The 12,767-nt window shown below is 60.1% G+C and overlaps 1 protein-coding gene across 1 annotated transcript; it reads right to left on the bottom strand.

The window, feature by feature from the left end:
* Nucleotides 1-266: 266 nt before the first annotated feature.
* HCN2 (hyperpolarization activated cyclic nucleotide gated potassium and sodium channel 2) lies at nt 267-11,643 on the bottom strand (the record flags this gene model as incomplete). The annotated part of the gene is given in 11 exon segments (XM_079546629.1): nt 267-1,183; nt 1,382-1,546; nt 1,649-1,889; nt 1,975-2,121; nt 2,238-2,456; nt 3,494-3,655; nt 5,878-6,301; nt 11,011-11,479; nt 11,482-11,549; nt 11,551-11,627; nt 11,629-11,643. Coding segments are annotated over 11 exon segments (2,904 nt in total).
* Between the last annotated feature and the right edge of the window lie 1,124 nt (nt 11,644-12,767).

The following is a 12,767-nucleotide window of genomic DNA, read 5'->3' as shown; positions in this document are numbered from 1 at the left end:
ACAGCGTTGATCACTGGGGATGATGCATCTGTGGCTTCTATGGGGCAGTGGGATTTCCTCGCAAGGAGCAGAAGATGGGGCCAAACTTTGGTCGGAGGCAAACGGCCCCCCTTGTGCCCACCCGTGGGTCCCTGGCAGTGGGATGAAGCCAGGGAGCAGGGGTGGAGGTGGCCGAGGGGCACGGGCTCCTCGGTGGGGGTGGAGCAGAGGGGATGGAGGCTGGCTGCCCTGGCACCCCAGCACCCCTGTCCCCACGCCTGTGGAGGTCACAAGTTGGAAGACAGCCTGGATTTGGCTGGGTCCGTGTCGGGCATGCTGCCCACCGAATCCTTGCGGGCTGCCGCCGAGTCCTGCTGCAGAGTGGGTGCAGGGTGAGACAGGGGCCCCCTGGAGGACACCGCACCCCGCAGCCCTGCTGGGGGACCCGAGCCCGGCGAGACGGCGGTGGCAGCTGGGCCTCCACCGATGGAAGCAGAGGATTCGTGCACTGAAGCCGGGGGGCTCTGGGTGCCGCCAGCCGCCAGCCCGTGGGGCAGGGAGGGCTGCGAAGCCGATAGAGGCCGTGAATCCTGGCTGAAGCTGCTGGTGGGCAGCGCCTGTGTGCTTTTGTGAACTGCCAACCGTGGGGGCGAACCGGGCGTCTGCTGCTGGCTCAGCGAGAGCTGGGAGCCCAGCTGCCCTTTGGCCCCTCCGTAGGCAAACGTCCGGCTGGCCAAGGGGCTTTGGGACGGCGGGCTGGCGACCGCGAAGGCGCTGGCGGAGGCGGGCTGTGCCTGGTCCTGCGAGGGCGACGGGTTGGCGTGGGGCACGGGGGGCTGCGGCTGCTGCTGGGGGGGGCTCTGCTGCAGCAGCACCGGGGAGACGGCGAAGGGGCTGGGCACAGCCTGGGCGTATTGCAAGCGACGCATCATGCGGGGCGAGCCCAGCGCCATGGAGCCCACCAGAGGGCTGGCCATCTGTGGGCAGAAGCTCATGGCGACGGCTTGCTGCAGGGTGGCAATGGCTGAGGTGACCTGGGGCTGCACCGGGCTGTACATGGCCGTGTGCTGCTGCAGCTCCGCCTGCTGCACCATCTCTCGGTCATACTTGACAATCTCCTGGATGATTTCGTTCTCCTGGTTGTTGAAGACGCCCGAGTTGAGGTCGTGCTGCACTTTGTGAAGAAGGATCGAGTTCTTTTTCCCTGCAAGAAAAGAAATGGGGAGAGCAATGAAGCTCGGCGCTCAAGGCCCCTAGCAGGCACCGCCACGTGCTGCTGCCTCTTTCCCAAGCACCCAGCAGGGCTCAGGTACCCCTCTGGCTGTTCACCCATCAGTAGGACACAAGGAGAGGCATCGTGGGAGGTGCCTGCAGGGCAGCCCTGCAGCCCTTAGAGCCTTACCGATGCGATCGAGGCGGTCGATGGCCACGGTCTCGAAGGCTCTCCGCATCATGGGGTATTCCTCCAGCACCTCATTGAAGTTGTCCACTGATAGTGAGTAGAGGCGGCAGTAGGTGTCCGCCCGGACGCTGGCTGTGCGTCGACCACGGGTCAGCAGGCAGATTTCTGGGGAGGGGATAAGAAGGGAGAAAGAAGTGATACAGCCAAAGGTCTTGATGGAGAGAACTGGAAACGGAGAGCCGCGCTCGGGGACCCATAGATGCTCACCCCCAAAGTAGGAGCCATCAGAGAGCTTCATCTCCTTGTTGCCCTTGGTGAGGATGCTGACCACGCCGTGCTGGATGAAATACATCTTCTTGCCAATGGTTCCCTCGCGGATGATGTAATCTCCTGGTTGGAACACCTCAAACTTCAGCTTGGTGAGCATCGCCGTCACAAAGTTGGGATCCGCGTTGGCAAACAGCGGCATGGAGGCCACCAGTTTGCGGCAGTTGAAGTTCACGATTTCCTACAGGGGAAGGAAGGCGGGGAGCAGTGAGGGATGTGACACAGCAGGTCCCCCTCCTGCCATCCTCAGCTCCCGAGCTCCCCACCTCACGCAAGGGCTCATTGAGCTCCCCCAGGATGCTGTCCTCATCAAACATCTTGCCCTGGTAGCGGTGCTCGTAGTAATCGTGGATCTTCTGTCGGAAATCAGCGGGCAGCTTGTGGAAGGACATGTACTGCTCCACCTGCTTGTACTGTGGGGAGAAACGGCCACACCGGGTTGGGACCTGTGCTGGGGGATCCCCACCTCCCCAAACACAGCGGGCAAAGCCGCACCAAACCACAAGCCCCAGTCCCCTCCCAGCCCCACCTTCTCCTGGTATTGGCGTCGGGAGGAGTCCAACGACTGGATGAGGGCGGTGGCGTGGCCGATGAACATGGCATAGCAGGTGGCTCCCACGATCATGCTCAGCATCGTCAGCCAGATGTCCGTCATGCTCTCGGGTGCCTGCTTGCCGTAGCCGATGCACAGCATGTGGCTCATGGACTTGAAGAGGGCGAAGGAGTACAGCTCGCTCCAGGAGTCGTTCTGCAGCCACAAGGAATGCAGCCATCAGCCCCAGGGACACAAAGCAGTTCCCGGTCCTGTGCTCTCTGCTCCTGTTCTCCCAGCAGCACTGGGAGTTTTCTGTTTGTTCCTTTGCTTTCCTCACTATGCAGGTGAGAGCCAAACAAACCCAACTGCTGAGCACTAACTGGGCTGGCTGCACTCCCCCAGTGCTCTGCTCCCATCACAGCACTCAGTTGCCCTGCAGCTTTTTGCTCTACTCTCTGTCTCTCCTGGCTTTCCTTTCACTCTTCAGGCATGCTGCACTTTTCAACTGAGCTACAACTGCACACAGAGGTACTGTGAAGGGACTGAGCTGCTTGCCTGGCAGCAGCAGCATTCTTCAACTGTTGTGCTTGGTCAGGGGTGTGATAGCTCTGGGCCCCCCAGGGTCCATGCACAAAGCCTCGAGGAGGTTTCCCCTTGATAAGAGGTATGGTGAGGAAGAGGAGTGAGGAGCAGAGGAAGGGCAGGAAAGCAGACAGAGAGGAAAATAGCACAGGAAGAGGAGAATGGAAGAGCTGGGTGGAGCAGGGAGATGATCAGGATGCAGGGCTGAGAGGGAGCAATTAGAAATACGTCCCATTATTTATTAATAGCAGCTTTCTTGCTAATGAGAAGGGGAAGGAGGCAGGGGACGAGGGCAGAGCTGCATCAGCATTCTTCCTGTTGGAGACCAATCTGCTCCTTACGTCCTGTGAGCCCTGAAGCCACAGCCCCAACCCCACAGCAACCACAAGCCTCCAGCGTCTGCAGTTTCTGCCCTGCCTTGGGGTCGGTGGCATCGCCTGTGTGGAACAAACTGGAGGGGTAAAGCAGGGACACACAGCACTCAGAAACCCACCAGGCTGCCCAGGCTCAGGATGTGGGCACGAATGGGCCATAACTGGGATGAAATTGCCATAGGGCACGAGCTGAATGGCAGGGATGTCCTCACTGGGTTGGCTGTGCCCTCAGTGCTGCATGGAGCAGAGTCTGGCAATGGGGAGCAGCAGGAGAAGAGCCAGGGCAGCACTCACCACCATCCCGTTGATGGAGACCCAGCAGTTCTGGGGGAAATCCTGCAGCATGGGCACGAGGAACTGGAGGCAGCCGTCCCAGTGGCACAGTAGCAGCATCATACCAATGAGGTTAATGATCCTCATCACAGCACTGGCCAGGTCGTAGGTCATGTGGAAGATCTGCAGGGCAGAGGCAGGAAGGCAGCATCATGAGCGTGGCCACACATCATCCCACCCAGCCCTGTGCTGGGGGCTTTTGGAGTAGGGTGGGTGAGACCCCTGCCTCCTCCATCCTGCAGCCTGCCCAGCAGCACCAGGATCCCCATAGATATCCCCCATGTCCAGCTTTGAACCTCCAGATGCAGCTCCAGCCCTGCAGCGCTGTTATCCAAGTGCAAGGTGCACAGTGATCCCTGCAGCACAGCCCCTGTCTGCCCATGGGGTCGGGTGCTCAGCAAGAACTGGGAAGCAGCACCAACCCCCCTACAGCCCTGCATGGTGCAGCGCTGGGTTCAACCTGCACAGCCTTGGCCAAAAGAGTCATTAGCAGCCCCAGGTGCCCGTGCTTCTCCTGCCTATTTATAGCCAGCAGGGTGCCTGCAAGCTTGGATCAGGACAAGGCAGAGCCAAGTGCTCCTGTGTCTTCCCATCGTCACAGCCCTGCTCTTCCCCAGTGCCTCTCACCAAGGGCACCAGCTCAAAGTCACATCCCCTGCATTCAGCCCTGGGTTCTAAGGGCTCCTGGGTCCATTTGGGCACACGGGGAGGGCAGGAGGAAGATCCATCCTCGAGTTATCACAGCCCTGCTGGAGCCATTGGTGGGGCACAATGATAATCATGGGATTGCAGTGCCAGCACATGGCCCTGCTTTGCCCCACACCGCAAAAGGCTGCGCACCCCAAGGCACGCCAGGTCCGGCTGCCCTCCCCTTCCATCCCTTTGTAAGCAGATGTGATTATCAGGATAATCTGCCAAGCCACACGCCGGCTCAGCTCATCCGCAGGGTTCTCTGTGGTGATTCCCCTCGGAAAGTGAAAAGGGTGAAGAGTTGGACCCATGGCAGGGGTAGACAAGAGGGTTGGTGGTGGGGACCTTCGGGGACGTGGGGCTTGCTGGAGGGAGGTGCAGGAGGAGGCTGTGGGCAGCTGGGATGCAGCAGCTGGGAATAAATGAAGCAGAGGAGGGTGAGAAGGCTCCCAGCACCTCCCAGGCTTGTGTGCAGAGACAGCTCCACGCTGCAGCATGAGCATGCACCTGCACGGCCACATCTGTCAGTGCTGTCAGGAGCTGCAGCCCACGCAGCAGAGCTGAGCACGCCTCAGCCACGCACCCAGCGCAGCCCCTGCAGCCCCCGCTGCACCCCGAGGGGCCAAGCAGCTCCTGCAGCTCCCCAGGGCTGTGCAATCCCCAGCACCTCGGCACGCACGCACAAATGCAAACCTGGATGCACACACGCAGCTCAGCAGCCCCGAGGAGCCATCAGAAGCAGCTTTCTCAGCGTTCCCACAGACCACAGACACTGGGGACGCAGAAGGATGCTGCCAGCCCTAGAAGCACGCTCCTCAAGTCCCCTCTTGGGGCCGTTCCTCCATCCCAGAGGAGCTGGTGCTGTTTGGAGCATCCATAGAATCACAGAATGGTTTGGTTTGGGAGGGACCTCAAGGATCACGAAGCTGCAACCCCTCTGCTGCAGGCAGGGCTGCCAACCTCCGCATTTCATACCAGCCCTGGCTGCCCAGGGCCCCATCCAACCCGGCCTTGAACACCTCCAGGGATGGACGGGGCATCACAGCCTCTCTGGGCAGCTGTTCCAGCACCTCACCACTCTCATAGCAAAGAACTTCCCCCTGACATCCAACCTCAATCTCCCCTCCCTCAACTTCAAACCATTTCCCCTTGTCCTGCTGTTATCTCCCCTTTCCAAGAGTTGACTCCCCTCCTGTTTGTAGGCTCCCTTTAGGTACTGCAGGCTGCACTGAGGTCACCCCACAGCCTTTTCTTCTCCAGGCTGAACAAGCCCAGCTCCCTCAGCCTCTCTTCCTAGGGGAGCTGCTCCAGCCCTCAGCTCATCTTTGTGGTCTCCGCTGGACCCTCTTAAACAGCTCCACGTCTTTCTTGTGTGGAGGCCCCAGATCTGGATGCAGTGCTGCAGATAGGGCCCAAAAGGGCAAAGTAGGGAGGGACAACCCCTGCTGGCCAGCCCTCTTCTGATGGAGCCCATGATACCATTTGCCCTCTGATCTGCAAGAGCACACTGCTGGCTCATGTTAAGTTCTTCATCCACCAGCACCCGCAGGTGGATTTCTCCTCTGCAGGGCTACTCTGAAGGGCTGCTCCTAACAGTCTGTATGCACGCCTGGGATTCCTCTGGCCCCGGATGCCCTCTGCCCAGCAGCCCTTACCTCCTCCCACTGATGGATGTAACGGATGAGGCGGGAGAGGCGCAGCAGGCGCAGCAGGCTGAGGATCTTGGTGAAGCGGACGATGCGAAGAGCGCGGGCTGTCTTATAGACCTCCGAGTCGATGCCCTTTTCCACAATGAGGAAGACGTAGTCCACGGGGATGGAGGAGACAAAGTCCACCACAAACCACGTCTTGAGGTACTTCTTCTTGATCCTTTCAGGGTCCAGGATGATCTCCGTGTTGTCCTCGATGACGATCCCCGTGCGGAAGTTCAGCACCAGGTCCATCAGGAAGAAGGTGTCGGAGACCACGTTGAACACGATCCAGGGAGCTGTGGTTTCCTCCTTGAAGAAGGTGATGCCCACGGGAATGATGATCAGGTTGCCCACCATGAAGAGCAGCATCGTGAAGTCCCAGTAAAACCTGCAGGATTTAGAACACAGAGGATGGGGTCACTGCAGCCCTCCCTGGCATTGCCGTGTCGTTATGAATGGTGGCAGGAGCTGTCATAGTGCAAGTCCCCAAGGGATCAAGTGAGGCTGTGCCACCTCCAGGCCCAGAAGCACTTTGCTGTCACTGTAGGGCAGCATCGGGCTCAGAGGGGGCTGTGCAGGGCAATGGGTGCAGCGTGGGTCCTCGGGGCTGTGTGCTGTGGGGTCTGACTGAGTCAGCATCAAAACCCAGGCAAGTGCTGAAGCGAGGGGGGGAGACCCTGAGAATGGGGAGATATCATGGCTGAGGAACCCCAACCACCAGCACTGTGTGGGCAGCATCCCTGCCAGCACCCAATGGGGGACCCTGCAGGGGACAGCGAGTGTGGGGGGGGGGACACAGCAGATGGCCACGTCCAGCTGCAGCTGGAGCAAGGAGGGAGAACAAGGAGGGCATGAGCAGAATGCCTCCCCCCTCACCTCTGCACCGCTGCTGCCTCAGCCCCCCACTTCTCCTGGCTCCCATCCTTCCGCCCATGTCCTTCCTGCACGCACCAAGGTTGCAGCAGGACACGCAGCCCCGTTGTCAGGGCTGCAGCTCCATGCATTCCGCCAGCATTTGCAGCTTGGTGTAAGGCTGGAAGGAGCTGAGCATCCCAGCTCGTGACCTTTCTCCAATGACACCTTCCCCGTGTGAGACATCGCCATGGCAACCACAAGTGATGTCACTGCTGCACAACGATGACTTCACACCCAGGGCCCCTCCACAAGCTGGCAGCCAGAAAGGGACAGGCTGTGCTCTTCCCTTCACAGCCAGCCCCAAGGACCAGCTTCGGTTGCTGGAACAGCACAGCCCTTGGTGACAGCGGGGGGGTGATGGTGGGTGGGGGGCACTGAGGTTTTACTGCGATGCTGAGGCTGCAGGACCCCATAGAAGGGAGCGAGGGCCTCCCCCCAGCTCCACAAGCTGCCCCCAGTGCACGGAGTCCCACTGGGGCATCAGCCAAACTGAGCAGGGAAGAGCAAAGATGAAATCATGGTGCCAGCCGGGCAGCATGCAGTGCTGGCTCTGATCTTTGCAATCTGCTGGGCTGGGGCAGTTTGCTGGGAAAGAGCAACTGGTCCTGAGCACAGATTTCAGAGGAGGCCCTGCTGCAACACCAATGCTTTCTTCCTTGGAGGGCAGCGCGTGCATAAAAGTAAAGATTCAGTCCAGGCTGCTAAAAATATCCCCAAACAAATTAATTAGGAACCTTGCCCCCCCATCTCCCTTACTTCTGACCTAATTGAACACAGGAATGGCAGCGGGAGATGCTGGCAGACACTGAGGGTGGGGATGGTGTCTGTCCTCACTCCATCAGCCCCCCCCAGTGCATCAACAGCATCAGCAGGGAGCCCAGGGCTCCATCCCCAGTGGGAGGAGAGGGCAGGGGATGTGTGCATGCAGCACACCAGGGATGTCCCCATTCACCTCCACTGCCCCAGCACAGAATGCAACCACTACAGGGACCGTGCAGCCACCACAGCTTGCACAGTGGGAGCAGCGATTCGCAAACTTGTCATAAATACCAAGTTCCTTAAAAAATGAGGGCACGTGGAAAAGTGGGTTACGAAGCCACTGCCAGGAGCTGGGCCTGAGCAGAGGCAGAGCAGTGGGTGCAACACCAAACAGACCCAAAAGACACAGCTGGGATCGGTGCACGGCGCTGCTGTGTGCAGCAACAGCCCTGGGATGGGGCAGGGATGGCTGCTTTGGTCTTTGCCAAGTGCTCAAAGGCACCAACCTGTAAAGTCACCCCCAGGCAGACAGTCACAGCCTTTTTTCCTGATGAGTAAGCGGTGGCTTTCAGCCATCCATCAGGTCTGCGTGCTCACATTCATCCTGTTCCCACTCGCTGTCACTGGGAATAACTAACAGCGGGATCAGCAGCAGTGGCATTTCATTGTCCCCACCAGGACTCAGAGCAAGCCCAGGTCACCCTGCAGGGCACACAGCTGCCAGCCAGCAGAGGAGCAGCAGGAGCCATTTTGCCCTGGGATGAAGGAGGTGGCAGCAGGCAGTGCCAGCCACGGGCACGGGGAGCAGAAAGCCAGTGGCAGCTGGCAGAGTGATGCTCAGGGCACTGGGGAAAGGGGGACCATCGTGATTCATTGAACCACCCCTGCATGCAGCTCACGTTGCTAATGGGCCGAACATTCTGCTGGCCTCACGCACGTCTCCAATAGGAAGGGACCCCCCAGCACCCTGACCACGCTGCAGAAAACCACTGTGCTCCTCCGGCCCCACATCCCTGCCCCATTGCTTCACAAAGCACACAGCACCGCCTGCCCCCCTCGCTCAGGATGCAAATACAGCACCTAGTTCAGCAGCACATCCAAAGTCACTGCAAAGCTTGGCCTGCAGCTGACCCTGACTCACAGCCCTGCTCCAATGCCAGCTGCACTAACACAGAACTCGTGCCAACGTCTCTGTCTGCTCTCTATTTCCTTCATCCCTATAGACCAGAAGGAAAAAAGGCAACTGATCAGAGCACCCAGCAATGAGGTGGCTCTGCTCAACGTTGCCTACTGTCCGATGGACAAGGTTTCTTTGATTAAATTTGCAGCTCATGATCTCAAACAGCCACCCGTGCTGCTTCCTAATAATTCAGTATTTATGTAAACAGCGACTTTTGTTCCTGGAGCAAATCTGCCCCTGAATTCTGCATGAATAATCACCGTGCTGCGTCCATGAGGAGACAGATCTCCAAATGCCTCTGATTATGAAATGATGTCACGTATGCAGATGGGCAATGATTTTATCTTCAGATGGGAAAATGGGCTTTGCAGGGCAAACACGGATGTGTCCGTGTTCCATTATCATTATCAGATTATACAGGTATATATATATTTGAAGGTGGGAATCATCTGAAATACACAGACATACACACAGACACGTATGAATGGAGTGAGCTCCTCGCTGCTGGGCTCCCAGCCCCACACTGAGCCAATCTTGTTTATTTTGCACATTTGTAGGTTGGGATAACGCTTGGTTCTCCTCGTGGCTCCTCCCCAACCAAGCAGGGAACTCTTTTAATGCCACATGCAGCATCACAGCACACGCAGGAGCTCTGCCCCAGTGGTTTTGGTGACAGAAGCTCTGGGAGGGGACAGTCCCAGGGTGACACCCCCAAGGTCGCCTGCAGAGAGGCTTCAGCTCTGCCAGCTCTGAGCGCTGCCAGCTTGCTGTCACCCCAGCACGGTCAGCATGGGGACAGTGAGGCCACATGGTCACCCCTCTCCTCAGAGCCCCATGGCCAAGAGAGGTGAGAACCAAAATCAGCTCCCCAGGAACCCCCATGGCTGATGGGGAGCCCACACAGCTTGGGAACGACGGTGGTCACAGCAGGACGGCGCAGCTCCCATGGGAGAACACCCTCGTGACCAACTGAGCCACGCAGCATTCACACCCCTGCTCTGCAGCACTGCTGCTCCCTGAGCAGCCAAGCAAGGATGGGCAACACCTGCAGTGGGATCCGGGCAGGAATATCAGCCCCATGGCTGCACTACTGTGCGTACAAGGAGAGCAAGCTGGAGGCTCCAGCTGCCCCTCCATGCACCTCAGAGGATGCAGAGCAGCACAGGAGCCCTGAGGACCTCTGCATGCACTGGGGATTCAACATAACCCCAACAGCTGCTCGCTCGCCCTGGAGTGCAGCCCCCAAGCACTAGAACAGCACAGAGAGACTCAGTGCTGAGCCACTTGCTGGCCCCCTGACTTTTGGCTAACAGCCCCCAGCAGCTCTGTACAGTCACTGGACCAGGAGCTCCCAGCAGCCTCGCTTGCCAGAGATGTCAGCAGGATCTCAGCCACCCGTCCCTAGAAGGGCTGCACATCTCTATGGGAGCCTCCATGCAACCCAGGAAGCATCCCCCGCTGATCTTTCCCCCCTGGGGAGATGGGCAGGAGCTGGTCCTGCACAACCTTTCTTTCAGGGTTTGCCATTCCTCAGCTGGAAGCTGCAAAGGCTGCACCTCGGGGACACTATTCCTGCTGGGAACTAAATGAATCTCTCCTCAAATTCCTTCAATCTTAGGGATGGGATTGGGCCTCCTTGGGGGAAGGAAACTGTTCCCAAAGCTGTGCATGGCCGTGGAGGGTGCAGCAGGGCTTAAGGATCCCAGGGATCAGCATGACCCTGTTCCCTCCCCCCACCCCGCAGTGACAGCCATAGGGGCAGAGCCCGATCCCCGCGGGATCTCCAGTGGCTCCTCGCTGTGCTGAGCCGTTCCGAGGCCCTGCAAAGGACGAGAAGATGCCCTTGTGCGGGCACCCACCGGGCAAGCAGAGAGCTCCTGGCATCCCCGGATGGACGGTGGCTCTTGGGGAGGTGGATGCCCATCGCCAGCCCCTCCCTGCACACACGCGGCCGCATCCCCCATTTCCACCTCCAGCACGGCTCAAGGTGCCCTCTCCAGGGCACGGCACGGCCTCCTCCTCCTCCTTCTCCCAACCCGAAGCGGGAGGAAGCGCTCCGGTCGGCCTCTCCATCCACCACCCTCACCGCGGCCTCCAGGGATGCTCGAGCCCGGCCCCGCCGCAGCGATGCCCGCAATTGCTCCGCGCTCCCAAAGCTCCGGGAGGATGCACGGAAGGGAAGGGGGATGGGGGGGGGGGGGGGGGGGGGGGGGGGATGCGGGGGGAGCCGGCGGGACGCGCACCTGAAATCGCTGTAGGGATGGATGATCCAGGCCCCCGCTGACTTGACGCGTTCCTGCTCCCGTTCCACCGCCTTCTGCGAACCGAACATCCGCAGCGAGAACTTGTTGACGCCGGGCTGGAGCATGGCACCGAACTGCCTCTGCATGAAGCTGGCCTGGCTCCCGCGGGTCTCCTCGCCCGCATCGTCGCCTTCCTCGGCCGCTTTGGCCCCGCCTGGGGATGCACCGCCGCCGCCGACGCCGCCGCCGCCGCAGGAGAAAGAGACCTTGGGCTCTCGGGGCTGCTCCGCGCTGGGGCTGCGCGGCGTTTCCCCACGGCGGCACTCTCCGTTCGGGGATCCCTTCCCACCGCGGCTCCGCGCTCTTCCCGCGGCCGCCCCTCCGCTTCGTTTGGCCCCTTCGGCCGCCTCCTCCTCGGCCGCCGCCTCCCCGCCCGATCGCATCGTGCTCTGTCTCCGAGGCCACCGGCGGGTACCCGAGCGGTACCGGAGCGGTACCCGCCGCCGCGCCGTGGGGCGGGCCGGGGGCGGACCGGAGGCGGGCCGGGCGACGGGACCGCAGCGGCTCCGCAGCTCCCCCCGCTGGCGCAGCCCCCGGCTGCGCATCCCCGGCGATGCCTCCCACCGTTCCCATCCGTAGCAATTCGAGCCGTGCCCTCCGCGCAGCCCCGCGGCCAACGAACGGCCTCGGGGGAGGAGATGCCCCGAGGGTTCGAAGGATCGAGAGCCCAGGATCGGCACCGAGCGGGGCTCCTGAGGGGCCAAATATAACGAGAGCGGAGCGGCAGCTGCCGTCGGAACCTGCAATGGGGATCGCCCCTTCGAGCGCACGAAGTGAGAAGGTGAACGATGGCTGGATGCACGCGGAGGACGCGATTCTGGCACTACGTGCTGCCCGCCGAGCAGAAACCCAGCCAGGACCGGGAGAATCGGCTCTCTCACTTTGCTTCTCATTAACACCAGCAAATTTCTCCCAAACGCCTCCAAGACTTCAGGACGAGAGGAGAGCTGGGAGAAGCGCAGGCTGGATACTTGGAAAGAAATTCAACTCAGAAAGTGGTCATGGATAGGGACAGGCTGGAGTCATCATCTCTGGAGGTGTTTAAAAACGAAGATGCAGTGTTGAGGGATGTGGGGATGGTTTTGGATGTGGGGATCTCAGAAGTCCTTTCCAACCTTAACGACTCTATGACTCAATTCCCCTCCTGCCCCTGGCTGATCCAAGCCCCCCCCATCCCAGCAGAGTCTCACAGAGCTCCGCATGCTGACGTGAGCAAGAGGCATAGGGGCAAATGGGGTGCGATATTGAGGGCAAGGAGGGGCTGAGCAATGCAGGACAGACCCACAGACACGGGCCGGCAGCCCAGCAGAGCGCAGCACGGAGCCACGCATCCCCTCTCCCAGGCTGCTCCTCATCCACTGCCAGTCCCGCGGAACAAAGGGCACAAACAGAGCTTTGTGCTGCAGCCCAGGCCCCACAGTCCCCAACAGGGACATTAAGCCACACATTGATTTTTTCTCTCCCCCCCCCAGCTCTCTCAGGATAGCACCCATAAGCAGGAAGCCGGCTGTGCCAGGGCTTGCATAATGCATTGACGTGCAGCACAGCCACACTGCATGGTCAGCCCAGGGCACACAAGCTGATGACACTGGGACAGCAGCAGCATTCTGGGGAAGGTCCTGGGCTGCTGGACCTACAAGCAACACTGCACTAAGAGCTGTGTTACCCTGCTGTAATTATCCTTGCCCAGGACAGGG

The sequence above is a fragment of the Tetrao urogallus genome (genome assembly GCF_951394365.1).
Source record: "Tetrao urogallus genome assembly, chromosome: 25".
NCBI classification, from domain to species: Eukaryota; Metazoa; Chordata; class Aves; order Galliformes; family Phasianidae; genus Tetrao; species Tetrao urogallus.
The sequence above is the reverse complement of the archived record's forward strand: the minus strand, read 5'-3'. Positions and strand labels throughout refer to the sequence as shown.